The sequence below is a fragment of the Caretta caretta genome, chromosome 1 (genome assembly GCF_965140235.1).
Source record: "Caretta caretta isolate rCarCar2 chromosome 1, rCarCar1.hap1, whole genome shotgun sequence".
NCBI classification, from domain to species: Eukaryota; Metazoa; Chordata; order Testudines; family Cheloniidae; genus Caretta; species Caretta caretta.
The window spans coordinates 251,599,985-251,627,180 of NC_134206.1; the positions used below are offsets into that span (position 1 = coordinate 251,599,985).

Here is a 27,196-nt window from a genome sequence, read left to right on the forward strand (position 1 = left end):
TAATGCCATCTCCTTAAAGTTTAATTTGTTTGCTGTTATTCTTTGGCCCAATCCTTCACAAATTCTAGTTCCCCCCCCTCCTCATGTAGCAGCTGTTCAGCTCTGTTCTCTTTGGCAGTGGTTCTCAAACTTCTTGTCACTAGAGGTCCTTTATTAGTGGTCCACAGAGAGCTGGCTGGTCACATGATGATGGCTCCTCCTCTTTGTTTCTGCTGCTAAATTGCATTAAACGATGATAAGAATACTTTCTTGAACTTCCTTTTCCATTTAAGGAATTGCATAGGGAGAGGAGGCGGTCCATGTTACTGCAAATGGGAGAGGAGATGGCCCATGAAGCAATCTCTGTATCTACAGTGATCCACAGCATGACAAAATTTGAGGATCCCTGTCCAACACTACTGCTCCTCCCTACAGACTTAGCCCTTCTTAGCCAGAGGATACCAGATCAAATCATGAATACTGGGCATAGGAAACAAGGGAGCTGGGTTTAATCTGCATCTTCTCACCAGCTTTGTATCCATTCCCCTCTCCAGCCACCCACTCTCCCTCCATGGGTACCTATCACTATAGAAGTCCTGTAGGTGGCAGTGCTAAACTGCCCTCCCTACCAGTCTCTTCTAATGTTTGCCCTCATTACCCAGCATGCTTTGCTGTATTCGCTATTGGAGCTTAGGACCCCCTGGTTGCAGCCTGCTCCCAGTGTATGTTAACCTGCACAGCAAACCATAGCATCCTGGACTGGAACTTTATTTTTATGTTTGGCAGCTTATCCCTGTGGGCCCCCAAGCCGGCCACCAGATGGTGCTATATTTTTTTTTTTTGCTACTGCAGATTGCTTCAGAGAACGTTGCTGCATCCTAGAAGAGCTCTGTGTAAGCTCGAAAGCTTGTCTCTTTCACCAGCAGAAGTTGCTGCAATAAAAGATATTCCTTCACCCACCTGGTCTGTCTGATATCCCGGGACCAACACAGCTACAACTCTGCATGCTATACACTGGTGGCAGCTCTTACAGATTCTTTCCTTCTTCCCATGCCATTACTGTTGGTTCAACAGCCCACCAGCGTGTGGCATCACTCTTCCAGGAGGATTAGTGCCTCCATTGCAATCTCTGTGACATAAGGCCGAGCCAGGAGAGTGACTGTTTATGGGAAATAGGTCTCTGTATTTTAATAGTTTGAAAAGAGAAAACTTGGAGTGCAAAGTAAGCCATGGAATGAGGAAATGAGGGGTGGGGGTGGAATGAAGAGGAGTCTCTGAAGCCTCACGGCAGCTTTCAAGCTCTGGGAACCGCAGAGCTCTTCAGTGCTGATTTCAGGCTATGATATGCTGTCTGGTATGTATGGTATTATGGTAGCATTCCTATAATTAAGGGTCTCAGTGTTGCCATCGTCACCCCCTATTATAATAGATTATAACTCAGATATAATAATTTAGCTATGGGCTGAAATTAGACATACAAGTTCTCAGCCTAGGAGACAAAAGTGGTGTTTTTTTTACCCAGAAGTATTTTATTGTAGGTGGGGCTGGTAGCACCACCTATGATTAAGGTTGCACAACACTTCCGATTATAAGACCCTGTTTTTACTTGCCAAATTTTAACCAGTTGGGCTGAAATTTTCCATGCCAGATGTCTGTCTCTGAGTTAAAAAAAATCCATTAAAATAGTTCAGTTCTCACAACAAAGCTAGGGAAAATATGCTGTTTTGCCTATATTAACAAATTCTTGAGATCTTTTCTTGGAAATGACTTTGCGCCCCCATGCTCTGGAGCAGGAACTTGAAGTTTGGCAGGGAGTGGCCTTTGTGTCAGGGATGTGCCTTTTGTGGTCCCCCTGGCCAAGTTATAAACCTTGGAAAAAATCATTTCTCACATGCTCAGTAGAGACTTTGATTTTAAACTGCTAAAATCTCTGAAAATTCTGTTTCGCTGAGTGTGCGCTATCTACTTACAGCTTAAGCTGAGCTAGTGTGAGTCTATCTGTCAGGGTCACACATGCACACAACTATGTTAAAAGAACATTATATTAAAGTTGTAAAACCAAGCATGCAAAAGTTAGGCAATTGCAGAATTAAGCTTGCCAGTGCGATCTTAATTTGTCATTGTGCATATGCATTATAATACAGTCTCTAGTTCTGTGATCACGTGCCATTTTTTTCACAGGACCCCTGCCTCATTGGGTACACAGGATGGACCTTCCCTGGAGCTGAATCAGGGTTGCGTAATAAAGGAGGCTGTAGTCTGTAGGACCCCTCCTTCATTAGTTGCAGAAGTTGGAAGATGCATAATGAAAGAGAGGGAATTGCAGGAAGAGAAAATGTGGTCTCACAGTTCAGGCAGTTGAGTGCTGCCCTGGGGAATTGGATTCTATCCTTGCCTCTGCCACAGAGTTCCTGTGTGATTCTGGACAAGTCAATTTAAGCAGACTTTTCACAGGTGGCCACTAATTGTGTGCTCCTCATTTTCGAGGTGCCCAACTTGAGACCCTGGGGTCTGAATTGCAGAAATGATTTCACAGCTGCAACTGCAGTCAATGGGAGTGGTGCTTTGAACATATAAAGTGCTATACAGTGATAAGTACTCTGAAAAATCTAGTCATCTCAAATTGGGCACCTAAAAACAGTAAGTACTTTTGATCTTAATCTGTAAAGAAGGGATAATACCTCAGTTCTCCATCTGTATGTAAAAAAAACAAAAACACCATCCCCTCACCTCACAGACATTTTGTCAAAATATATTAATGAGTGTTTGTGAAGCACTCAGATACTATAGCAATGAGCACCAAAAGCTAAACAAGTAGTTACTTGGAGCCCCATGCCCTGTGCGAGATCCGCAACTCATGGGTCAGCCCTGGGTCTCCTGCTGGCGGTGGGATGAAAGGAGGAAACAACCTCCCTTCTGCACCTGTACCTGTGGCAGGAGGATCAGAAGGGGAGGCAGTTTGGAGCCGTGTAAAACTCTGAGACCATCCTTCCTACATGCGTCATTTTTGTCTGTCCAATGATAACTGGGCTCTTGCCCAAATCTGTCAGTACTGGCCCTGGTGCTAAGTGTACAACCAAGGGTGATGCAAGGAGGCTCGCTGCACTACCCCTTATGGCGCCTATGCAGGGGCCAGCCACAAGTGCAGTTCCTGTGCTCTCCTATGTACAGAGACCGCTCCTTGCCCATGCTCCCAAAAATTTGGGAGGGGGGAGCTGGGGCCAGTGGCTCCATTCCCTGCCTGTGCTCCAGCCACCAAAACTAGCAGACCGCAGAGAGGGAACCCTTGCTGTACTTTGAAGGTATGTGAGGCACTTGAGGCAATTTTGCTCCTCCTGGAGCTCCCACTGATGTGATATGAGACCACCCTGCCTCCCAGCATTAGACCATGGCCTTACTGGCATCATCTGTCCTTAAGTGGCTGTATGCATGGTCGGGGTTGTTGAGGAATTTAGTACAAGAACTTTAACCCTGTTCCTCTGCAGCGTTGGAAATCCTTGCTGTCCCCAAGGAATAATAGACCACAGGCCTGGGAATCAAACTCACTTGCTTCATGGCCATGCGTAGATACAATCACTAGGCCCCTGGGCAGGGCCCACTTCTCCATTTAAACTCGTTGCACCTGCAGCCAGTCCAATCTAGGTTTATTCTTATTGGTATTTAGAAAGGGTTGAGATGTACGTGGAAACACATGTCGTGCATTTGCAAATGGAGTTGCATCACTAGGATATGAATTTGCATAACAATTAGAATGTCTAATTAAGCTGAAACTTCATGTCCTTTTAATTATGCCATTAAGATGTCTAATTACAAAATGAAGACATGTAATTATGGGGCGACAAAACTTTATGAAATGTTATCCTGCTCACTGGAAATCATATTTTTTAAAAGAAGCCTCAGTTTATACAAATATCAACTTTCCTGACTAAAGCTGGGGTGTTCGAGCCCCAACGGTAATGTGCTCTGCCGTAAGCCCTGCAATAGGCGGGCACAAATGAGTATACAAAAAAGAAAGAAAGAAAAGGAGATTAGTGCATGTGAAAGGTGCCATGTTAACCGTCCTAGAGAGTGAGAGGTAGGGTGGTCTTGTGGTTAAGTTGCTACACTGAGCCTCCAGAGAGCCTGGTGCAGTTCATAGCTCTGACACAGACTTGCTGTATGGCCCTGAGCAAGTCACTTGAACTCTTTGTGCCTTGTTTCCATTGCCTCATCTGCTGAGATGGCTATCAGGGGTTCTAAGGGCACCTGTCTCCTAGGAACTGGACTGAGGCCACCAACGCATTTTGCAAAGATACCAAACAGCCACAAGACGGCAATGGCTTTTGGTTGCTTCAGAACTGGATCACATTTGCCCATTGAGATGACGCTGGTGAAAGGCTCGAAAGCCCATTATTAAAACTGTAGAATGATCACAGACATGAATTTTAGCATTTGTTTTGAAAAAGTCATAGCCCTGTTGGAAGAGGCTGCACTCTGAGTACCCGGCCTCCGAGAGTAGTGATGAAATATTGTATGGGTCTGCCATACAGGCCTGCAGTCTCCCATGGGGCTTCTCTCTGGAGCATAATGCCTGTTGATTGTCTGTGCAAGTGTTATTGGCTTTCTTTTTTTAATTGGATGCGACTCATCAGTGATATTAAAAAAATTACTATAACAAACCTGCGGTTTTATTATTACCTATCTCTTGAGCCACCAGCTCCCTCATGACAACATGCGTTAAAAGAATTGTTCAGTGGACCAGAACAGTGTGGATTAAAAGATGATTGCTGCCAGATATTGGAGGTATAAATGTATATAAATTTGCCCTTGCCTTCCTTGTATATCATTAAAACACTAGGTATTTCATCTGGAATAGGAACACTATGGTCACGTAAACTTTGTAGCTGGAAAATACTTTTGTCCCTAAAACTGGTAGATTGTGTCTGTGTGTGTGTATGTCTGTCTGACTGTCTATCCTATTCTGACATGAAACTATGTTAAAATGGAGTTAAGGTTAAGAGTACATATCCTAATTTAGAATTTAGATACATTAAAGGGATGCTGTAATTATCCCCAAATCAAGTGTTTATAACCCCATATGTTCATAGATAAAAACCATTTGAAAGAAATCCATGCTTATTCAGATATGGAAATATAGAGTTAGGGCACCCAAACAGCCTTCTGAGTCTGCCCTTTCACTGACTCTTAAAAAATTTCCTGTATAATAAAAAACTCACTGAAATCTTGTGCAAAAGGTATATTCAAATACATATTTGGAGGGATTACTGATTATTTTTCCTTACTGTGCTTTATAATTGAAAGTACCTCCTTTATCAGAAACATTAATTCTGTCATGCAGGGGCATGATGTGATACCTTTATCTAACCCGTATGGTTATTTTAGTGTTTGTGGACCCAGATGAGATTTGACTGATTCTTAAAGACACAATACATTTTAAAAAATCTTTTCCACCCCTCACTTTGTCACACTATATGGCAGAGTTTTATGGCCAGATTCGCTGGTACACTTTGGCTGCTTTATCCATTTCTGGAACAATTCAAAGTGGCCAGAGCATACAAGCCAGTTAAACTGAGTTTACAGCTGCTGTGGTTTGTCAGTGCAAAGCAGAACAGTCAGTGTATATCACAGTTTCCACCCCCTTCCTGTCCTCCAAATTCCCTAGCTTCTTGCACCTCTCTACATTACCCTGCATGCACACACCCCTACTTCTCCCTCCTTCACCCTCTACATTCCCTTGTGCACACACACGCATACACCCTAGTTTCCTCTTGCTCCTGGCTTAACCCTTGACTAGATCTGGTAGTTTTTTGAAAATAAATTTAGGATTAAAGGTCACTTTTTGCCATTTTTTATTAAAGTTTATTTGTCATGAAGATCTGCCCTCTTTTAAAATGGAACTGTTCTCAATGAGTCTAAAACCACAAGGCCCTCTGTGCTGTGAGGAGGCAGAATCGCAATCTAACTGGGAAAAATGAGAGACCCGTTCTCAAATGGCCACCAACAGAGGGCAAGTGTGCTTCCGTCCCTTTAAATAATGGGAGAGGGCAACCATTTTGGAAGATAGTTCTTTGTGGAATTCTCTTAGGGTGACCAGATGTCCCGATATTTGGGGCTTTTTCTCATATAGAGGTCTATTACCCCCTACCCCCGTCCTGATTTTTCATACTTGCTATCTGGTCACCCTAAATTCTTTGTTTCAGAAGAACATTGTATCCTTCAGTCTTTGCTGTAGTAGATATCTTCAGTTATGAAAAATAACTATGTATGTAAAATAACCATTAATTCTAAAAACTTATTCAAATGTAGCCTATAAATAAGATTTTAGTGAGATTCAACTATATGGGAAGTCTGAGGAGTCTCTTGCTCTTCTACTGAAGTTATTACATGCCAAAGAAAAAAAAAGTCTGACACGAGGTGCTAAATTTCATAAATGACCCATTTTAATTCATTTTAATTCCTAAACATATTAAGAGATTTACATGTAAATACTCAGACAGTTCATTCTGTACTCAAGAGTAAGTGCTGTCATTTTGGGGAGCACACAATTTGTTTTTCATATATAACAAAGAGTTTGAATCCCTGTTTTATGTGCAAAAACCCTAACTATGGAATTGCTACTGATACCTTTGTTGGGGTGTATGTGTGTGTGTATTGATATCTCTGTTTGTGTGTGTAAAATAAACTGGGGGACATATCATAACACTTACCTGTTTACCAGGGATAAGTCCTATTTCAGCAAAGTATTTTCTGTTTTCCCACCCAGCCTTCCAAAAAAGTCTTTTCTAGTTCCAAGTTTCAGTGAAGTTAAAAAGTGTACCACAATTTTTCTCTCTAAACATCTCTATTTATAGCTCTCAGATGTTGTCAAGTATGCATTGCATCTTTGAAGGAGATCAGACACAGAAAGAATGAGAGAGAAATGTGGGGTAATTTCAATGGTACATGAGTCCGTGATGATTTCATATTGACTCTTGAATGGTATCTTCTGATGTAAACTGTTTACACTAAATGATAGAAGATGTATTGTTTCTACTCACTTAGTGGGGGGTTGATGGGGCATTGCCACCTCTGTTGTTTATTAATTTATTATCTCTTAAAGGCCAGAAGAATTATCATACTTATTATTAATCATTATTATTTATTTTCCTCTTTGTCTTTGCTGTGTATGCATCTTTTGTTCTCCCTATTGTTCTTTTGCACTCTGATCTGTGGAGGGAAACTTGACAAAGCCCTGGCTGGCATGATTTAGTTGGGGATTGGTCCTGCTTTGAGCAGGCGGTTGGACTAGATGACCTCCTGAGGTCCCTTCCAACCCTGAGATTCGATTATTCTATGATGATTCTATGTGCTTGGGCTATCCTGTCTGTGACCACTGCTCTAACCACTAACCCACTCTTCCCTCCCAGAGCCAGCAACAGAACCCAGGGATCCTGATTTCCAATATGTCACTCAAAGAGCTGTGTAAATCACTGGCAAAATGTATCACATTCCCATCCAGTAGCTCAGGGGTTCTCAACCTTTTTCTTTCTGAGGCCCTCTCCCTCCCCCCCGCAACATGCTGTAAAAATTCCATGGCCCACCAGTGCCACAACAACTGTTTTTCTGCATATAAAAACGAGGGCCGGCATTAGGGGGTAGAAAGCAGGGCAACTACCTAGGGCCCCACAAAGTTAAATTGCTCAGGCTTCGCTTGAGCCCTGGGTAGCGGGGTTCAGGGCCCTGGGTTTCAGCCCCGCAAGACGTGGCTTTGGCTTTCTGCCCTGGGCGCCAGAGAATCTAACACTGACCCTGCTTGGGGACCCTGGCCATCTTAATGCCGGGATTTCCTAGCTTTCCAGTGCTTGGCTTTGCAACCTTAATGCTATTTTAATACAGCTTTTTTTTGCCATGTAATTTCCCAGGTTGTTTGAAAACAACAATCACATACAGTGGGTTTTTTCCCCACAAAACTGAGGAAAAGCAACTAAAATAGCAGAAATACCCCACAATTGTAGGGTGTCGGAATGTGTGCTCAAACATGGCACTATTTTTTTTCCCTGCCTTCTGAGTCATTGTGTGCCAGCGCTCAGCATGGCTATGTTAGTGCTCTGCTTACCATCTCGTTGTAAATCATGTTTTTATGCCTTTTGAAAATCTACTTCAAATGTAACTGGAACAAAGAGCATCAGAAGACGGCTGCATCCCTGAAAAAAAGGCCATTATGTGGAGCTGCCAGAACATTCTGAGGCTGACAATGATGAGATGCTAATGAAGGGGTGAATGGTCTCCACACTTGCAGTATATTTTCTTTCCTGTGCTCTCATGAGAATCAGTGCTAAACTTTGAACACCGTTTGTGCTATTTAGCTCTTTTTTTAAATTAAGTATTAGTTGATCACATCATCTCCTTCATGCAGTGTACTCAGTTTTATTTCATTTTGCAATACATGAAGATCTGTGGTTTTGGTACCATTGAGAGAAAATGCATTGTATTGTCGATTGGATAGCTATGAGTACCAAAATCTGATGCATTGTGACATATAATGTGTTTTAATGATCATTCTATTTATATTTTCAAATTAAAACATCAACAATAAAATACAAGTAAGTACACTAGTCTATAAAAAATGTTTTTGCCCCTTACTTTATACACTGAGGATATCAAAGTCCCCAAAATGAAAACCACAGTTTAGGCAAATCTAAAAATAAAATAAAAATAATCCGTAAATAAATAGAACATAAATAATCATTTAATAATAACTAATCAGTGAATAAATAAATAATAAATACTTAATAAATACATTAGCCCCCCCATACATAAAACATATAGTAAATGTGGACTTTTATGCCTTCCCCCCTTTTCTTTCTCCACAATTCCCTGTCACATTGAAATTGTGCGCTTGCATGAACCAAAGATAGTTTGTTTCTATTCAGAATTTGTGCTCCCACAGGTTTGTCTTGTCATCTAAAAAATTTTGCTATCTAAAAATGATCAGACATGTACTCTGTTATAATAATTCCTTTTTAAATATCGTCACAGAGGAAAATCAGCAGAAGTTGATCTATTATAAGACATCATTTGGGGATAAAAAAAGTACAAAATACCACTAACTAGATACTTTAGTCTCACTTTGTTTTGCTGGTCACAGGAGATCCAACTCTCTATTCACATTTCTAGTTATGGAATATTTCAGCACCCAGAATTCTTTGAGACTGGGAGAAAAAAAATCCAGATGTGACACAAAAGATGGTTTCCTTTGACAAGTCATTTCAGAGTCCAACTATTCTCCCTTTTATCTTTTTTTTTTTGTGAAGGGGAAGCACGCACCTTCTGTCCTTTAGGAGCAGAGCAAAGCATCTATATATCACCTAGGGCTTTTCAAGTGGAATGTGTGAAGGTTGTGTGACTATCAGACTCTTCCACAGAGGTTCCTTAAACTGAGAGCTGGGGTCCAGGGGGTCAGAACTCATTGGAATTAGTGGGAGTTGTTCTATTGATTTCAGTGTGCTTTGTCCCTGTAGTGTTACTATTCAGTTAAAACTTTATTGGGTATCTGGCTAACTACAGTTGTTGTTCATGCTTGTCCCTGGCAGACTTCAGTACCTAAAAACACCACTCCTATTTAAAATTGATTTTGGCATAAAGGTTTCAATTGTTGTGTCTGATGATGTGCAGCCACAGCATTTGACTGTAGGTGTACCTGGGAGTTTTTCCGTTGGTTTTTGGTTCTTCCTATTTTATCATGTTTTAAGTTGCTGACTAGTAGCTGGCAAATCAGTTAATCAGTACATCTGGCACAGTAGCTACGTCTCCCTGAGATACTGACAGTATCTTGTCTCTGGTACTGCTAATTCCAGCTTGAGTTCTTGCACCAATGGTCTAAATGGGTAGTGGGGAAGGGAATTGACCACTCCCTTTTGCTCCCTTCCCCTGTGCCACCAGTCAGAAATGAAATGTGTGTTCTAATCTCACTTATGTTATGGCAGTGTACCTTCATTGACTTCAGGGGTTTCTTCTGATTTACCCTGGTGTATCTGAGAGCAGAATCAGGTGCCCCAAAAGTTTCCAGGCCTAGATATGCTGTGTTGAGGTATCTCTTTTCTCTACCACTTGCTCCTGGAGAATCATCCACTAGCTTTTGCAAGTGTGCCTAATAAATGGAGCTACAGAGCAATGCCTCTGTGTTGATTGTGCCATTTGACTGATTGCAGAAAGCATCTCCTCCCACTCTTACTCCAGGAATTCTACTTGATCTAATTCCTCTGGAAAGCCACATCGTGACTACATCCAAAATTAACTTCTTGTCTATTTAACCCCTTTCCTAGGTACTCCACCTCTTCGTTTTCCAGGCTGGAGAAGGTGGGTATCAGGCATCCTGCACCTTTGCCTTTCATCGGAAACCTGCTGTTCTTTCGCCAGGTAAGAAGGCTTTGAGTTGGTATCTATCCAAAAATGTTTTAAAAGAGCAGGGGAGATGGGGAGGAGGGGACGGGAGAGAGTGATCTTGTAGCTACTGATCACAGCTCTTTGAGGATCTTCCTGTGGAAATAACAAGCACAACTCACCTTTGTGACCAGAAGAAACATAGCAAGCAGCTACCTATAAGAGGCACTGATTTAAGGACAAAATGAACCAGACGGAAAGAAAGGGTGTTTCTGAAGCTAATTACTTGAGCTTTTCCAGGAAAGTTCATGACCTTGGTGGAGTAAGCTTGGCTATGTGAATAGAACAGATTATATTAACTAGCTCTGACTGGTTTGTTCTGAGCTGCTTCAGTTTATACAGCCCTCTGTTGCTGATTGTACATGTTTATTTCAAAGCATGTAACTTTGTCTACTCCCAATCAAGTAAATGAAGTTAGATATCATTAACTAATACTGCTCCCTGCCCCCAGTTTTAAGGTCTTTTTTGAGGGAGGGGAGTTTTGTTTAGTTTTGGGTTTTTTTGCTCATGTACAACAACAGAACTGTTTCATGGAGAGAAACTTTTGTTTTATGGTCTGATTTCAATAAAGGCCAAGGACCCAGTCTCTCAATCTGAGTTTACAGTGGAGCACCGTCATTTTTCAGGTATGGAGCATTAGTCTCTCCCATTCACATTGGTGGCTTTCCGTGTTGGTTTTCAAGATTCCAAAGCACTTTGTGAAAGGAATCTGGAATAACTCCAGTGTTCAGGCCATATTCCCCCCCAAAAGGCGTAATGTCCAAGATTGTCTGAGAAATGTTAATGAGTATAGTTCTTTTTGCTGTCAAAGTGGTTACGCTCCCAGTATCTGATTCATTGTTTGGTAAGGCATTTTGAGGTACCTGGAGTATTAATGTAAATCCAGATTCAATTCTATGGTGAAACTAATTTAAATAGTCGTTTTCACATGTGCACCCAGTTTCAACCAGGAGATAATTTAAAAGGCTGAATCACCTTAACAAGGACTGGAAGGCAGTAATGAGACACGGAGCTGGTCAGCTTTAGCACTGCGACTTGAAACCAGCCTGGAGACTGAAAGTAACTAATCTTGTGTCTCTTTGATGACAAAGCACAATTGATCCCTGTCCTGGCACTTTTTCAGCAACCGGCTGACAGAGAACTGAGTCACCCTCTTACCCCTAGAGGGAGTTGCTCTTGAACAGGGTTGAGGCACTGGTGAGAGTAATGTGGGGAAGTTTTCGCTGCTGTTACCTGTGCTTGTACTTAGACAACTTTAGTGAAACTGGTTTCTTTTATATGCACTAAATTAACATAAACAATATAATGAAGAGAAAACACATGCTATTTTACAGGGTTTTTTAAAAATAAAACAATGTAAAACTGATGTGCAATTACAGCTTTATATTCATGCATGAGTACTTAGAAATAAGAATTCTGGATGGGATTTAAACAGTGCTTAAGTTCTTAACAGCACAAGTCCCATGGATTTGCAGTCCTAAATCATTTAGGTTCTTTTGAAAATGCCTCTGTTCTATTGTGGGTGGGCATGATTAGTTCTATCGCTGTCAGTAGGAGCTAGGCACATGCTGTATTTAGTCCAGGCTCTTTGTAATTTGTTTTTCTCCCCTGATAGGTTCTTCTGTATTTTCCTGTTCTGTTTCTTTGATTGTTTTCTCAGAAATAGTGCCCATAGCAACACACTGGTAACAGGAAGACCATGTTTGTGCTGCAGGCTGTTTTCTAATGGTAACATTTTCACATACACATGTACTGTACTGAACTCAAAAAAGGACATCTCCTCTCCCAGTAAGAGATAAACAGAAGCAATATGTCATCTTACTGGGAACTAGGCTGGATTTTATGGACCTAGTTGTGAGGGCACAGCAGCAGTTTGGTGGCTGGGTTAGTTTTTAAGGACAGCTCAGATGCAAGAAGTAAAATGCTTGTACATCCCGTCATCATGTATAGAACAGTAAGAACTCTTTGCACTTACAGATCAGATGCAATAATGTGATTGTATATAAGCGATCTTGTAAACAGCCTTTCTTCCAAGCCTCTTCGAAAGGCCGAATCCTTCTCCTGTACTCAGCATTGCCAACCCCCAGCATTCAAAAATCATGGCAGGCCTCCCAAAATCATAAATGGTTTAAAAATCATTAGATTTTAAAAATATATATATTTAAGGTTTTCCTGTTTGCTTTCTGGGTTTTGACTGTACTCAGGTCACATTTTCAAGCTTTTCTCTGCAGCCATGAAGGCTAGAAACTTTTAAAAATGAACACTGAAATTCTCACATAATCTCATAAATCCAGGAACTGGAGTTTTAAGAAAAACACCAAATACCACAAGACTCACAATAAAATTGTAAGAATTGATAACACTTATGCTTACTTATATAGCTGAATAAAATCTATGGGCCTGATTCTTTTCTCACATAAATCATGTGAATCATCAGGTGTAGCTCTAGTAAAGTTAATGGGGTTAATGCCAGTTTTATTTCATCATATAAGTGAGAGGAGTATCAGGCCCTATCTCCCTTTCTCAGATTGCCTTGAAATGAGGGGGAAATATTACTAATGTGAGTAGGATTTTGCCCAGAGTGCTTCTTTTTTATTGTAAACCTACAAATCAAATTTCTGTTACAAAACTCAAACATGTTTTTCTATATCTCTTCTGTTTAAACAAAAACGCTTTATTGAAGAGTAAGTATTGTTTAGTTTGAAAAAGTAAATGTAGTGTTTGTGAAATCTCTGGCTGTTGGCTGGAATGAGGGTCACTGCTATGAAGTGTCGTTTGAGAGCTGGAAGATGGTGAGTGGCAAGGGTGGATGGTGGGGGGAGAAATTTGTGGGGAGGTGCAGGAAAATGAATAAAAAGGTAAGCAGCAAGTTGTTCCATTACTCGTAAGGTCCCACTTCTCTTTTAAGAATAGGAGAGAGCGACAATCACACCCTGAAATTAAAACATACCCAAGTTAATCGGCTAAAGAAAAGAAGATATGGAATTTTTGCAGTCCTGCAGCTGGGAAATTACCTCAGAGTCCAAGATATTAGATTAAAAATACTTCGATTACATTAGAACCATTTGCAGTGGGTAACATCTGCTGCAGGAGTAAAAGTGATTATGCTGTAAAAACATTGTGTTTAATTTTCCCAGTAATTGAGCAGGAGATTTGCAGCAGACAGAAATGCAATTTCACCAGGAACACTTGAGTGTTTCTCATCCTCCCTGCAACAATCTTGCATTTTTCTTACAAATCTGTGGGAAAACCAATGGGGTTTCCTCCCCTCTTGGAAGCATAACCGGATACACAAAGCGTACACAGAGCACGCAAACAAAACAGGGCATTAGAGCCCAGACTACTTAAAAACTGAACAAAAATCACCTCTTAATTCACAAGCTAATGGTTTTATTATGTGACAAATGCGTTCAAAACCTAACATATATAACACGGCCCTTCCCCCAAGAACCAGAGAGAACACTTGACCTGTTGCTCTTACAGTGTTGTATCCCCTCCCCCTGTACCTCGACCTTTCCTAAGAAAGCAGTTATCAGTTCTGCTGTTTTAAAATGTCATTATCTTGATATTTTAATGGTTCGAGTGATCGGGTACTTTACCTGTGGGCACTATGTACTATTCAACTTGCTGTTGATCTTTGCTGAGCTGAAAAATGTCATGGTCTTGGGGTTTTTTGGTGGGAGGGACTTTTATAACCAGTTGCACCTTCTAGACTGTTGGGTGAGCTGCTTTGGGTCCGTATATTGGCATGTTTATATTTTAGTTTCTCCCATTATTCATTCAAAGCTTCAATCATGCTTGTGACTGGTTGTGTGCTGCCTCCCTGCCTTGCATTTTAATGAACGACATCGCTCTTTTAGCCCCTCTCTTGGCATGGACAAGATGCTCTTTGTTTGCTCTGTTTATTCCTGATTGGGCTACTTGTCGTTCCTAGGCTTCCCCTGAGCAGCCCTCTTCTGCTGAATGGAAAATGGGCACTGTATGGATGCTTTGTCTCCTTCAGTGTTGGATTGGGCTGGGCTGAGCAGTTTAATGGAGTGAAGGGTGTGGGGAGAAACAAGAGATCAAATGTGATTCTTTCCCACTACTTATCTGCCAAAAGCATCCTTTGATATGCAAGTCAAACAAAATGCAGGGCCCTTGCCATAATGAAATTAATTCCTGTCTAATTTTTGAACTAGAAAGCAGCACATCAGTGTTTGGATATAGAAGCTGCAGCATTGACTGTTCAGGAATTTAATGACAAAGCACGTAAACCAAAGCAAGGTTTTAGAGAGACAAATGGTGAGGAGAATGGGAGGGAAAAAAGTGGGAGCTCACAACTAATCTATTGGCCTGTGTTAATTGCAGGAGTAATATAGCTTGCACTGACAGTAAAAGCTTGCATATGGTTTTGTGTTGTTTGGTAGAGATAAACAAGAAGAGAGGAATGGAATGGGGAGTGTTTGTTTGCCAGTTGATTGATATTTAAGTGGGAACTGGAAAACAGGGCCTTGGCATAATGAACAGATATCTCATTATCTTTCCCATTTGGTCTTGGACATGTATTGCGGGCTGACACTGTATCCTGTAAAAATGTACTGGGTGGTTTTAATCATCTCTAATGCATTGGGAAAATTCTTCTCACATTAGAGGCCTGTTTATATATTTCTACTGAATGAAACACATGCATGCATTACAGATACAACTCTACCCACTGCACAGAGTGCTGTATTGTGCTGGGCTTTGATTCGTGGTATGGATGTGCATATATCTGTGTATGCATTCTCTCTCCTTAGCTACGTCAATCTCCTTTATTTTGATTTGCACTTGATACTGCCTCCCTTGTACAGGACCCAGTCAATTTGGTTCTGCACATGGTCTAATAGATTTAATTTTTAAATCTGTTTTTATACAACCCTAGCACTCCTGAAACTAAGGGGCTGTAAGTTCTAATACAAATATAGGTTAATAGGAATGTAAGAGCCAAGAAGGAGCTCTGTGTGTCTTCCTTACGCAGTGCTCCAGTGCTGATCTGTTGAACTGCTATTACAGTTCTGGGCTTCACTTGAACAGAATTGTGCTCAAATGTGTATTAATGTTGTACTGCGCACAAATGGTTTAGGTTTAGACCCACCTAATTTTCACATGTGACTTTAAATATCAATTTGAACTCTGGTCTCCAAGGGAAGAATGGCTAGTATGTTGATAACCCTTTGTGCAACCTATATGTTTCAGCAGTCTTAGTAAGATAGATCTATTTGAGATAGTAGACTTTATAAAAATAGGTTATTTCACAATTCTCAGTGATGTTAGTCTGGCTTTGACTTTCTAAGAATCAGTATGGTATTAGTAAATTTCCATTTAAAGGAAAGGGAATTAGCAAATGCCCTTGTACATCAGAAAGAATTCAAGGTTTTGTTAAGTTTCTTTATTTTTGACTTAATACAGTGCAGAAAGGTGTGAAATGCAACGTAACATCCATCTCTGGTTACTTTAAAAAGTTATCTCACAGGTTTGGTAATATACTGCTTTTCAACTCTAGATTGTGGTCTGGTTTAAATCCAGATCCAGCTGGTAATGAAAGTTGTTACCACAGCTTGCTTGGTGGCCTAAGTGAAATGAGTTTGGTGGTCTCAGTCTAGTTCCTACTGGATAGATACACACATGACCTAAATAAAAAGAAATGCCCCCACAGCTGGCACAAAGTGGTACCCTGGTTGGCAGTGGAGACTGAACCACCCTCTAAATCCTAGAGGTGGCCTATTCAGGTTGGGATTGAAGCATGTTGATGGGGCATTGTGGGAAAGTTTGCATTGCTGCTGCATGTGATATATTGATGAATCAAGAAATTGTATTGAATGTTAGATTTTTGAATTATGAGTATTAAGTTTTGGGAGGTGCTTCATGCTCAGGATAGGTTGCAGAGAAATGAAATAAAAATAAAATATTTTTGTGTAGATAGAGGACTTTATTGTTCTCAGGCTAGCCATCATCAAATTCTCACACTCACATATACTTTGATATACCTTTCTCATACATGAGAACACTTTAGTATGAGTGTGTGTACATCAATGACAAGAGAATGTATATAAAAAGGGAAATCTTTGGGGCCTGCTCCATTGTATTTAGAGATGCTCCTTTTTGAAGAATACATGTGGAAAACTTGAAGGGAACTTGTTGATGATTTTAGGCCCAGAATTTGGAGTGGTTTTATTCTTTTTCTTGTAGCACAAAACCTTGAGAGTCCCCTGATTTTAGGAGTTGGTGATAGAATTGCGAGAGCATCAATGAGGCCCAAGTAAAGATGCTGAGCATAGTATTTTGTTACTCACAATCCAATAAGGTGAAGAAATCTGAGGGAAGTGAGCTGAAAGCTTAGGGTGAGCAGACGTCCCGATTTTTAGTTCTTTGTCCCGCATCCTGACCGATGCACGGTCGGGATGCCATTTGTCCCGATATTGCGGCTTTGGCTGTTCCGGCAGCTTTTTTTTTTTTTCCCTTGCTTCGGCAACACTGCTTTTTTTTTTTTGCTTCCCCCATGTCTCCCGATATTTTGTCCATTTCATCTGGTCACCCTATGAAAGCTGCTGGGCCAGGAAGAAAACAGTGTCTCCAATATTAATCATAAAGGCATTCAACAGCTGTCAGCGAGAGGTGATGTTTCATGGGCACCTTTGGAAGTATTTCTTTGTCACTAACTAGGCCTCATGTGCGTCCCTCTTCGCACTTTCTATTAAATGCAGCTCTTTAACACACTCAAGTAAGATACTGTCCCTAACTGGCAACAAGAGTAAGCAGAGACCATAAATATAGCCACAGGGCACATCTAGTGTGACCACCTTTTCAAAAGGCAAAAGTGAGACACGTGCAGGAGCCTCGCCCCCTCCATGGCCCCACTCCTGCTGCTCCTCCTCTTCCTCTCCCAAGGCCCCACCCCCCGGCTAGGCCGGAAGCCAAGAGCTGGGCCGTGGTAAGAGCCACCAAGTTGCTTGGGGAACCCCAGACCCTCCACCTGCCCTGGGTGGGGGGGCCAGGATGATCGAGAGCAGCCCCTGGCCCATGTCCCCACCGAAGTTCCCTGTAAGCTGCGCGGGTGCGCAGCAGCCTATTAAGCGCCGCGCAGGTGGTCATGAAACCTGGCTGGCACCTGCCACAGCCGGGGAAGGGGCGCCCCTTCCCCGGCCCCAACTCAGCCCCGGACCTGCCGCAGCTGGGGCGTCCCTCTCCTGACACCAATCCAGCCCTGGCCCGGACCTGCTGTGGCTGCGGCGCCCCTCCCCGGCCCCAACCCAGCCCTGGACCTCTTGCGGCCGGGGGAGAGGCGCCTATCCCGCGGCCCCAGCCCCGGAGCTGGTGCAACAGGGAGAGGCACCTCTCCCTCCCCTCTCCCGCCCAGGTGCTGCTGCGGGGAGAGAGAGCTGGGGGGAGTCCTCTCTCCATGCCATAGCCCAGGGGCAGACTGCACCCCAAACCCCTCATCCCTGGCTCCACCCCCAAGCCTGCACCCACAGCCGAAGCTCTCACCCCCCACCCCAACCTTCTGCCCCAGCCCTGAGCCCCTCATCCTTGGCCACACCCCAGAGCCCACACCCCTAGTCGGAGCCCTCACACCCCTACTCTCTGCCCCAGCCCTGAGCCCCCTCCCACACGACAAACCCCTCAGCTCCACCCCCACCACACATCACCTCCATATTGGTGCACATAACAAAATTCATTCCACACATGGGTGGGAAAAATTAGAGGGAACATTGGTCCCCGCCCTCTGGGGCATGTCGCCCGGGCAGGTGGAGGGTCTGGGGCTCTCCACAGTGGCCTGGGCTCCCTTACTACTGCCCGGCTCCAGCTTCTGGCCTGGCCATGGGGCAGGACCTTGGGGAGGAGAAGAGGGCGGGGCCTCATGGCAAGGGGGGCCTCAGGCCCACTTCAGCTCCCCCCGCCCCACACACACACACACCAGGAAGAGGCTGGCGCTGCCCTTGAGCCTTAGACAGGCGCAGAGCAGTGCCGCAGGGAATTGGGACCAATGCTGTCCTGGAGTCGTTCAGCCCAGGACTGGGACTTGACTTCTGCATTTTGGGACTGTCCCGCCCCATTCAGGATGGGTGATCACCCTAGGAACATCATTTGGGTTCACTTGATTGCTTTTAAGCACCAATGCCTTAGCTCCATCTATCTATCCCCTTTGAGCTTATTAACTTGTACTCAGTTCAGAGACATGCTCATACTGCTGAGGCATGCGTATATTTCTCTGCACTCTGTGGAAGCCTTTCTATGGAAATGCTGAGTGCTGAGGCGCCCTGCGTTTCTGTTAGCAGCGCTCGGTGGCCTGCTGGATGAAAACCAGAACCCTCTCTTTTTAAAATAACAGTCTTGCAAGAAGCTAGAAACTGTAAATAAAACATACAAAGCAATAAGCAAATGGGACCAGCTCACATGTGACTATATCATGAGAATGGAAGCTGCTAGAGATTCAAGTTTTGAAGCTGGTTGGGCAGTATTATTATTACATGCTTTCTTGCTTCTCCAAATAACAGGTTTTCCTCTCTAGGGGAGGAGGAGGACGTCTCTGCCATCCCTTCCAGCATCTTAGAAAATCCCCATTGTTTGCCATTTTGCTAACAGTTGGCCCAGCCTCTGTCACCCTATCAAATGCTCTGTGTATGTTTATGCTGCAAAAAACAAAAACAAAAAGGGGACTCTTCTTAATTCATATGAAAATATCAGTGAAGGTGAGACAGCTCACTTTGAATTTGCATTAGCAGCTCGAGTTAAAGTCTACAGGAGAGCCTGGGGTTGAATTCAAACTGCTAACCCGAGTTAAAAGCCAAGTTGCCATATCTTCTGGGTTAAAATAGCAGTGAATACATGGAAACTTGGCTTTTAACTCAGGTTAGCAGCTTAAATTCAACTCCAGGCTCTCCTATAAGCTTTAACTTGAGCTACTAACCCAACTTCAAAGCCGAATTGTCTTATCTTCCCTGCTATTTTACCCCATGTTAGCTAACCTGAGCTAAAAACACACTTGTTTTTTCAGCCTAGAAATAACCCCCGGTCAAAAACGACTGGATGGGGACTCCCTTTGGCGCCAGAGAACAGCTATGTAAAAGTGGTCACAGTTTTGCTGGTGAGCTGTGTAATGCTTTCCTTAGCTGCTCTTATTGGCAAGCTGGTTTTGTGTAACTATAGAAGCTTACCTTATTAAATGTTGTGGGGAGTGGTGCTTCAGGCGATTGCTAATAGGATGTGAAGGACTTCACCTCTACAATGGAAGGAAGAAGCTTGTTAAGTGGTAGCACTGGTGAATGAGAATTGGGACTCTTTTCAGAGTAACAGCCTTGTTAGTCTGTATTCGCAAAAAGAAAAGGAGTACTTGTGGCACCTTAGAGACTAACCAATTTATTTGAGCATGAGATTTCGTGAGCTACAGCTCACTTCATCGGATGCATACTGTGGAAACTGCAGAAGACATTATATACACAGAGACCATGAAACAATACCTCCTCCCACCCCACTCTCCTGCTGGTAATAGCTTATCTAAAGTGATCATCAAGTTGGGCCATTTCCAGCACTCTGTACTCCCAGCTTTGCCATTAACTCCCTGTGTGGCTTAGGGCAAGTCACCTATGCTGAGATTTTCAGTTTCCAATAAAACTAATGGGAACTGGGTATCCAAGTCTCCTTGGTGTCTTTGAGAATCATGGGTTTACCTGTTCTGTGCCTTGGTTTACCCATCTGTATAACTGATACAATATATTAATACTTACTTAGGGGAGCGTGATGAGAATTCTCTAATAATAATATGACCTAGCTCTTTGTAGAACTCAAAACACTTTTCTAAGGAGGGATCAGTATCATTATCCCCATGTTACAGATGCAGAAACTGAGGCTCGGTGAGGTGCCTTGATCAAGCTCACCCATTAGGCCAATGGCAGAGCAGGAATAGAACCCAGGTCTCCCATCTTGTGTTTGTAAAACAAATTATCCTCTGATAAAAGATGACATACAATTGAAGAGTATTACATTAGTAATAATAGCAATAAACAATATTTTATCAGTTCCAATCCAGTCTAGATCAGAAGTGGCCAAAAAACATTGCTATTCAACAGCTGTTTGGTGGCTTATGTGAAATGATTATCTCCATCCAATTTCCATTGGAAAGAGGTATGCATCACACAAAGTTTCCATCACAACTGGCTCTCTTGTTAGCAGTTTCATCAAAGAGGCTAAAGATTTCATAGATGTGGAGATTAATCTACCCTGTATTGATGGGTACTGTGGTTGAGATACATTACTGGGACAGTGATATATGGGAGGTTGCCATGAGCTATAACTAAGGCTAAGATTTTGTCATGGTTATTTTTAGTAAAAGTCATGGACTGGTCATGGGCAATAAACAAAAATTCACGGAAGCCATGACCTGTCTGTGACTTTTGCTGCTGTGGCTCCATGGTTTCATCATGGGGGCTGGGAGCTGTGGGGTTCTCTCTCTACCCTCAGCAGCTGGAAGCTGCAGGGGGGTACCCTCCGCCTACGGCGGCTGGGGGCTCCAGAGTGACCATATTTCCTGAAGAGAAAATGGGACATCGACAGCGGGTCGCCTGAGGCGTCCGCCCCCACCCCTTCTGCGAGGCTGTTGACCATCGCTGGAACCCTGAGGAGGGCCCCCTTAGGAGTCTGTCACCTGTTGCTGGAACCTTGCACGGGGCCCCTTGTCACCTGTCACTGGAACCCTGCCAGGGCCCCACGGTCTGTCAGCTCCAGAGTCCTGCAGCCCCTGGGGCTGAAGCAGAGAATGTCAGGGAGGTCTCTGGAAGTCACAGACCTCCATGACATAAATGTAGCCTTAGTTATAACTTTTCTAAGAATACTTCACATTTACATAGCCTCTTTCATCCCCAAGAATCACAAAGGCTATCCTGTACGCAGGAATTACTTCACGTACCACTGAAATGCAACTATCTTTGGGGTGAAATGCAGCAGTTATTTACAGCAACACTAAACAACAGTTTAAATCAGCAAGTGAAGTATATCCAAGTGTAATTTTAGGGGGCTGTAGGTAGGCAAAATGTAACCACCCAAATTACACTTTAGCCTGAACTCCAGGGTTAACAACTCCTCTGTCTGGTGACTGTAAGGAGTCAGCACCTTCGCCGTGTGTCTCATTTGAAGAATGACACAATGTCATGAATAAAGGACTTCAGAATCCATGGCTCTGAATCCAACACCTTGTACACAGACACTTAAGAAGGGAGAAATAATCTGAATAGAATAATGGCAATCTGTTAAATATATGCTGTCGTCATGTTGGTGAGTTATTGGCCTGGGGAGAATGTGTATTGGCCAAGAAAAGTCTCTTGGATTCTTAACTTAATACAGAACATAAAAGAATCACTGCTATATTAAATAGGTGCATCTCCATTGACATCAATGAAGTTGCATTCATTCCCTCCCGCTTTAAAGTTAGAACTTAGTGAGTCCAGACTCTGTTTCCCCGCCTTTATTAGAATGCAAAGAACTCCCCATCCAAATGAATACAACTACTTATAATAATGGCCAGGTATCAGTTATAGTGCTGGTATTCTAGACAACCCAGAATGGTTGCTGATAACAGGCATTTTCCATGAGCCAGCACATTTAGCTGAATCTTAACTTTATTAGCAGTTTTAGAGTAGCAGCCGTGTTAGTCTGTATTCGCAAAAAGAAAAGGAGTACTTGTGGCACCTTAGAGACTAACCAATTTATTTGAGCATAAGCTTTCGTGAGTTATAGCTCACTTCATCGGATCCGATGAAGCTTATGCTCAAATAAATTGGTTAGTCTCTAAGGTGCCACAAGTACTCCTTTTCTTTTATTAGTAGTGTCTAAATGCATTAGCCATGTGCTCTTCAGCATATGGTAAATACATACCGATTTATTTTCATTAGGGTTTTGTTAGAAGTGCTGCATAGCCCTAACTCCATCAAAAATGTTCACAGCATGAGCCGTTTCTTAAAATAAAAGGCTGGGCTACAATCATCAGCTTGGCCTGGAAAGATTGGAGAGTGAGTGATAATGAGAAGCAGGAAAGTTTAGCCATGTATAGGTTGGAAGTCTCTCAGCTAGCTGGTCCTGGTTTTGCAGGTCCTTATGCTAAATAACAAGTGGAGGGCTCTGTACAGCTCCCTCTCCAACCATGTACCCTCATATCTTTGACATTCCACCCTCATCTGTAACACACCTCAGATCTTGTTAGCCACCATAGGAACATGAGTTTATGAGGCTGCTTGGCCTCCATGACTCACTCCGTATGAGTCAGGAAGTGAAGACAAAGTGCAGTTTTCCACAAGGGGAGCAGCTGGGTAATGCAGGTGGGGAAATGAATCTTTGACATGGCTCACTGAGTCAGATGGGACAACAGAGGAGGTATTAAGGATAGTATTCTGGGCATGTGACGTGGTGTAGGGCCCTGTGTGGCTGCATAAATTGCATAGGAGTAAAGCTGCCATCACACCGATGTGGGTGGAAATACATATTCTGGGAGGCCAATATTTTTATTTATACTTTTTGTAGCAAGAGTGAAACTTAACTAGACAAACAGAAGAATAAGGAAGGACTGACTTGTCTGACTTGTATTAAAATAATAATAATAATAAAAACACTTCTTTAAATCCTCAGGCAAAAAACTGCAATTCCAAGTGCTGGTGGGCTTTTGTAGGTGAAGACCTCATTTTAATAGAGCTCATTTGAAATTTTTCAACCAAAACCAGGGTTTAATCAAAAGCAATTATTTTTTTGGGAATTGTCAATTTTTCAATGGAAAATTTCTAAACAAAATCAAAACAAAATTTGTTATTGCAACTGGAATTTTAATTTCGGTTTGGTTTCTGAAAACAATTTTTTTTAAACTTCTGATTTGTTTCTTTTCTTTTTTCATCATCGAAGGCAATAGAATTAATAATATCATCTAGGGATTTTCCCCTCACACGTTTTGCTTTTGGTTTTATTCCATTTTTCCTTTTTCCACTCAGCAACTTTTTGAAACTTCCTCAACTTTGGAAAAGTTACAGGATTGCTAAAGAAAAAACAAAACACTGTAACTTTGTCACTGTGCAACTTTCCAAGATGAAATAGTTTTGAAAAGTTAGAGTGGAAAAAGGAGAAAGGAAACAAAATTAACAATCCTCCTCACCACTGGACATTATTCGTTCTGTTGCACTCAGTGACAAAAAGAGGGTGGGGAAGAGAAACAGAAAAGGGAGGTAAGTGAACATTTGAAATTTTGAAAAAAACATCCACAAAACACAAAGAAAATTGTTCTAGATTGAATCCTGCAAAATGGGAATAATTAGATTTTTTTGCCATTAAAATCATCTTTCCCATTTTTTGACTAGCTCTGCTTCTTACACACTGTATCTGGTGGTTCTTAGTCAATTTGTGGAATAGCCAAAGGTGAAAACATTTCTTAGGTAAGATGACAGCAGGATCCTTGTGTACCTGATATTTGGGCTTGATGGCATGGAAGCCTGATGGCAGCAATGAATTGTCTAGGAGGGTTTGTGGGCCTGGGGAAGGGAAGATTAAAAGACTCCATTGAAAGAAAGGGGAAAAGGTCTTATGAAAAGATGGGGACTGGGAGGAAGAGTCCATGGGGGGGGGAAGGGGGGAGGAGAGGGAAGGAAGCAGTCAGAATAAAAGATTAGAGGGGAGTCCCAAAGTTTTGATGGATTCAGGGCACATTTACTATTATCCAATATACGTTGCTTGCAAGGAAAGGAGGAGTGTTTCATTGAATTAAGGCCAGGACAGGTTGTGACCTGCCAAAAGGCCCCTTGGTGCTTGACGAGGCACCTGACTGAACAGGACATAATGGGAAATGACCAACAAGCTGGTGATTCATCTATTAGTGTTCACAAGGTTTACCACTTGGAAAAGGATGAACACACCTGATAAGGTCAGAAAATATACCAGAAGGGTCACCAGCTATCTTTCAGCTGTTTCCCAGATTTGTAGACGTCCTTAGACTTGATGTGCATTATAGAAAAAGTTCATTGGAAAGGACTTTAGTTTTTTCATAACTAAAAAGAGGGAAAAGTTGTTCATGATGGAGTTAACTGTAGCCTATTTCCCAGTAAATGACCTTATATCGGAGACCACCATTTTAATAAAGAGCCTTGCAGAGTTCATGTCAGATAGAATTAGGGAGTATGCAGGAAGAAAAGGAGTACTTGTGGCACCTTAGAGACTAACCAATTTATTTGAGCATGAGCTTTCGTGAGCCACAGCTCACTTCATCGGATGCATACTGTGGAAACTGCAGAAGACATTATATACACACAGACCATGAAACAATACCTCCTCCCACCCCACTCTCCTGCTGGTAATAGCTTATCTAAAGTGATCATCAAGTTGGGCCATTTCCAGCACAAATCCAGATTTTCTCACCCTCCGTCCCCCCCCCCCCCCCAACTCACTCTCCTGCTGGTAATAGCCCATCCAAAGTGACCACTCTCTTTAAAATGTGTATGAAAATCAAGGTGGGCCATTTCCAGCACAAATACAGGTTTTCTCACCCCCCCACCCCCTTTTTTCAAAAAAAAACACACACAAAAACTCACTCTCCTGCTGGTAATAACTTATCCAAAGCAACCACTCTCCCTACAATGTGCATGATAATCAAGGTAGACCATTTCCAGCACAAATCCAGGTTTTCTCACCCCCCCCCCACACACACACAAACTCACTCTCCTGCTGGTAATAGCTCATCCAAACTGACCACTCTCCTTACAATGTGCATGATAATCAAGGTGGGCCATTTCCAGCATAAATCCAAGTTTAACCAGAACGTCGGGGGGGTGGGGGAGGTAAGAAAAAAACAAGGGGAAATAGGCTACCTTGCATAATGACTTAGCCACTCCCAGTCTCTATTTAAGCCTAAATTAATAGTATCCAATTTGCAAATGAATTCCAATTCAGCAGTTTCTCGCTGGAGTCTGGATTTGAAGTTTTTTTGTTGTAAGATAGCGACCTTCATGTCTGTGATTGCATGACCAGAGAGATTGAAGTGTTTTCCGACTGGTTTATGAATGTTATAATTCTTGACATCTGATTTGTGTCCATTTATTCTTTTACGTAGAGACTGTCCAGTTTGACCAATGTACATGGCAGAGGGGCATTGCTGGCACATGATGGCATATATCACATTGGTGGATGTGCAGGTGAACGAGCCTCTGATAGTGTGGCTGATGTTATTAGGCCCTTTGATGGTGTCCCCTGAATAGATATGTGGGCACAGTTGGCAACGGGCTTTGTTGCAAGGATAGGTTCCTGGGTTAGTGGTTCTGTTGTGTGGTATGTGGTTGTTGGTGAGTATTTGCTTCAGGTTGCGGGGCTGTCTGTAGGCAAGGACTGGCCTGTCTCAAATGGCCCATCTTGATTTTCATACACATTTTAAAGAGAGTCGTCACTTTGGATGGGCTATTACCAGCAGGAGAGTGAGTTTGGGGGAGGGGGGGGTGGAGAGTGAGAAAACCTGGATTTGTGCTGGAAATGGCCCAACTTGATGATCACTTTAGATAAGCTATTACCAGCAGGAGAGTGGGGTGGGAGGAGGTATTGTTTCATGGTCTGTGTGTATATAATGTCTTCTGCAGTTTCCACAGTATGCATCCGATGAAGTGAGCTGTGGCTCACGAAAGCTCATGCTCAGATAAATTGGTTAGTCTCTAAGGTGCCACAAGTACTCCTTTTCTTTTTGCGAATACAGACTAACACGGCTGTTACTCTGAAACCTGGAGTATGCAGGATCTCGTATTTATATTTGTGTTTACATTTTTACTTCCATACTTTTAATGCCCCACAGAGCCATATAGGCGGCCTCAAAATACAATATCTCACTGTCTAATGCTATTTCATTTCCTGAATGGAGGACGTACCGTAAGAAGACCAAACCTTGAATTATAATGGCTCCCTAAGGCAAAAGAAGAATACACTGAGATCTTTGGGTTCCTACACAGCCAGAATACATAGCTCTAGTTAGGATATAGTTAGTTTGGTGCAAGGTTCTTATATAAAGTATGCTTTTTAGACTTCCCCTTTAATTTTCTCTTCACCCTATTTATTTAAATTCCTGTAGCATTAAAGTCCCTTTTCATCCTTTATGCTGGATGTTGGCTCTGTTCTCTGCAGTGCTTTCAGCCCGTACTACCCTGTCTCCATAGCACTGTAACTGTGACTGCAAAGATTATGTTGTGGTTACAGCACAGGGGTGCAAGCTTAGGTTCTATTACTGTCTCTGCTCCAGATTTCCTTGTGGCCATGGGCAAATTGCTAAGTGCCCATCCCATGTGGGTGTGCAGTGGAGTGAGTACACAAAAACCTTTGCAACCACTCTTGTGTGACCCACATAAGGACTACAAACAATTGCAGTCTTTTTGCTCAGGGAACTATAGGGGCTACTCCCAAAGGGAGAGGCGAGAAGGCAAGGCCATGGTTCCTCTCCCCCTTCACAGCAGCCTGCAGAGTGGTCTGGGTATAGTGGCAGGTGTAAGCTGCACTGCCCAGAGAGGTGTAGCAGCCAGTACTCTCCCCCTATATGGTGGGGAGTTCAGGGAGGAGTTCTGTTTCACTGGGGTAGAATTTGACTGGGTTCCTCCAGGGGCAGTGTGCCCCTGGGCTGTCCCTCAGTGGCACAAATGAGTCCCTAGTCTCTCAGGGGACGTCTACACAGCAAAGAAACACCCCTGGCTGGCCTGTGCAAGACGACTCGGGCTCGCGGGGTTTGGGCTGCTGGGCTGTTTCACTGCTGTGTAGACTTCCAGGTTCAGGCTGGAGCCTG

At 42.8% G+C, this 27,196-nt stretch overlaps 1 protein-coding gene across 5 annotated transcripts in view; it reads left to right on the top strand.

Moving 5' to 3' along the window:
• TBXAS1 (thromboxane A synthase 1) overlaps positions 1 to 27,196 on the top strand; it is a 328,058-nt gene that overhangs the window by 72,351 nt on the left and 228,511 nt on the right. For 4 of the 5 annotated variants that reach the window (XM_048831177.2, XM_048831171.2, XM_048831163.2 and 1 more), the window contains one exon: positions 10,284 to 10,377. In XM_048831177.2, the coding sequence (XP_048687134.1) occupies positions 10,284 to 10,377 (94 nt within the window). Of the gene's footprint in view, positions 1 to 1,312; positions 1,334 to 10,283; positions 10,378 to 27,196 lie in introns of those variants that run through there. The other variant, XM_048831194.2, reaches the window with a different exon arrangement.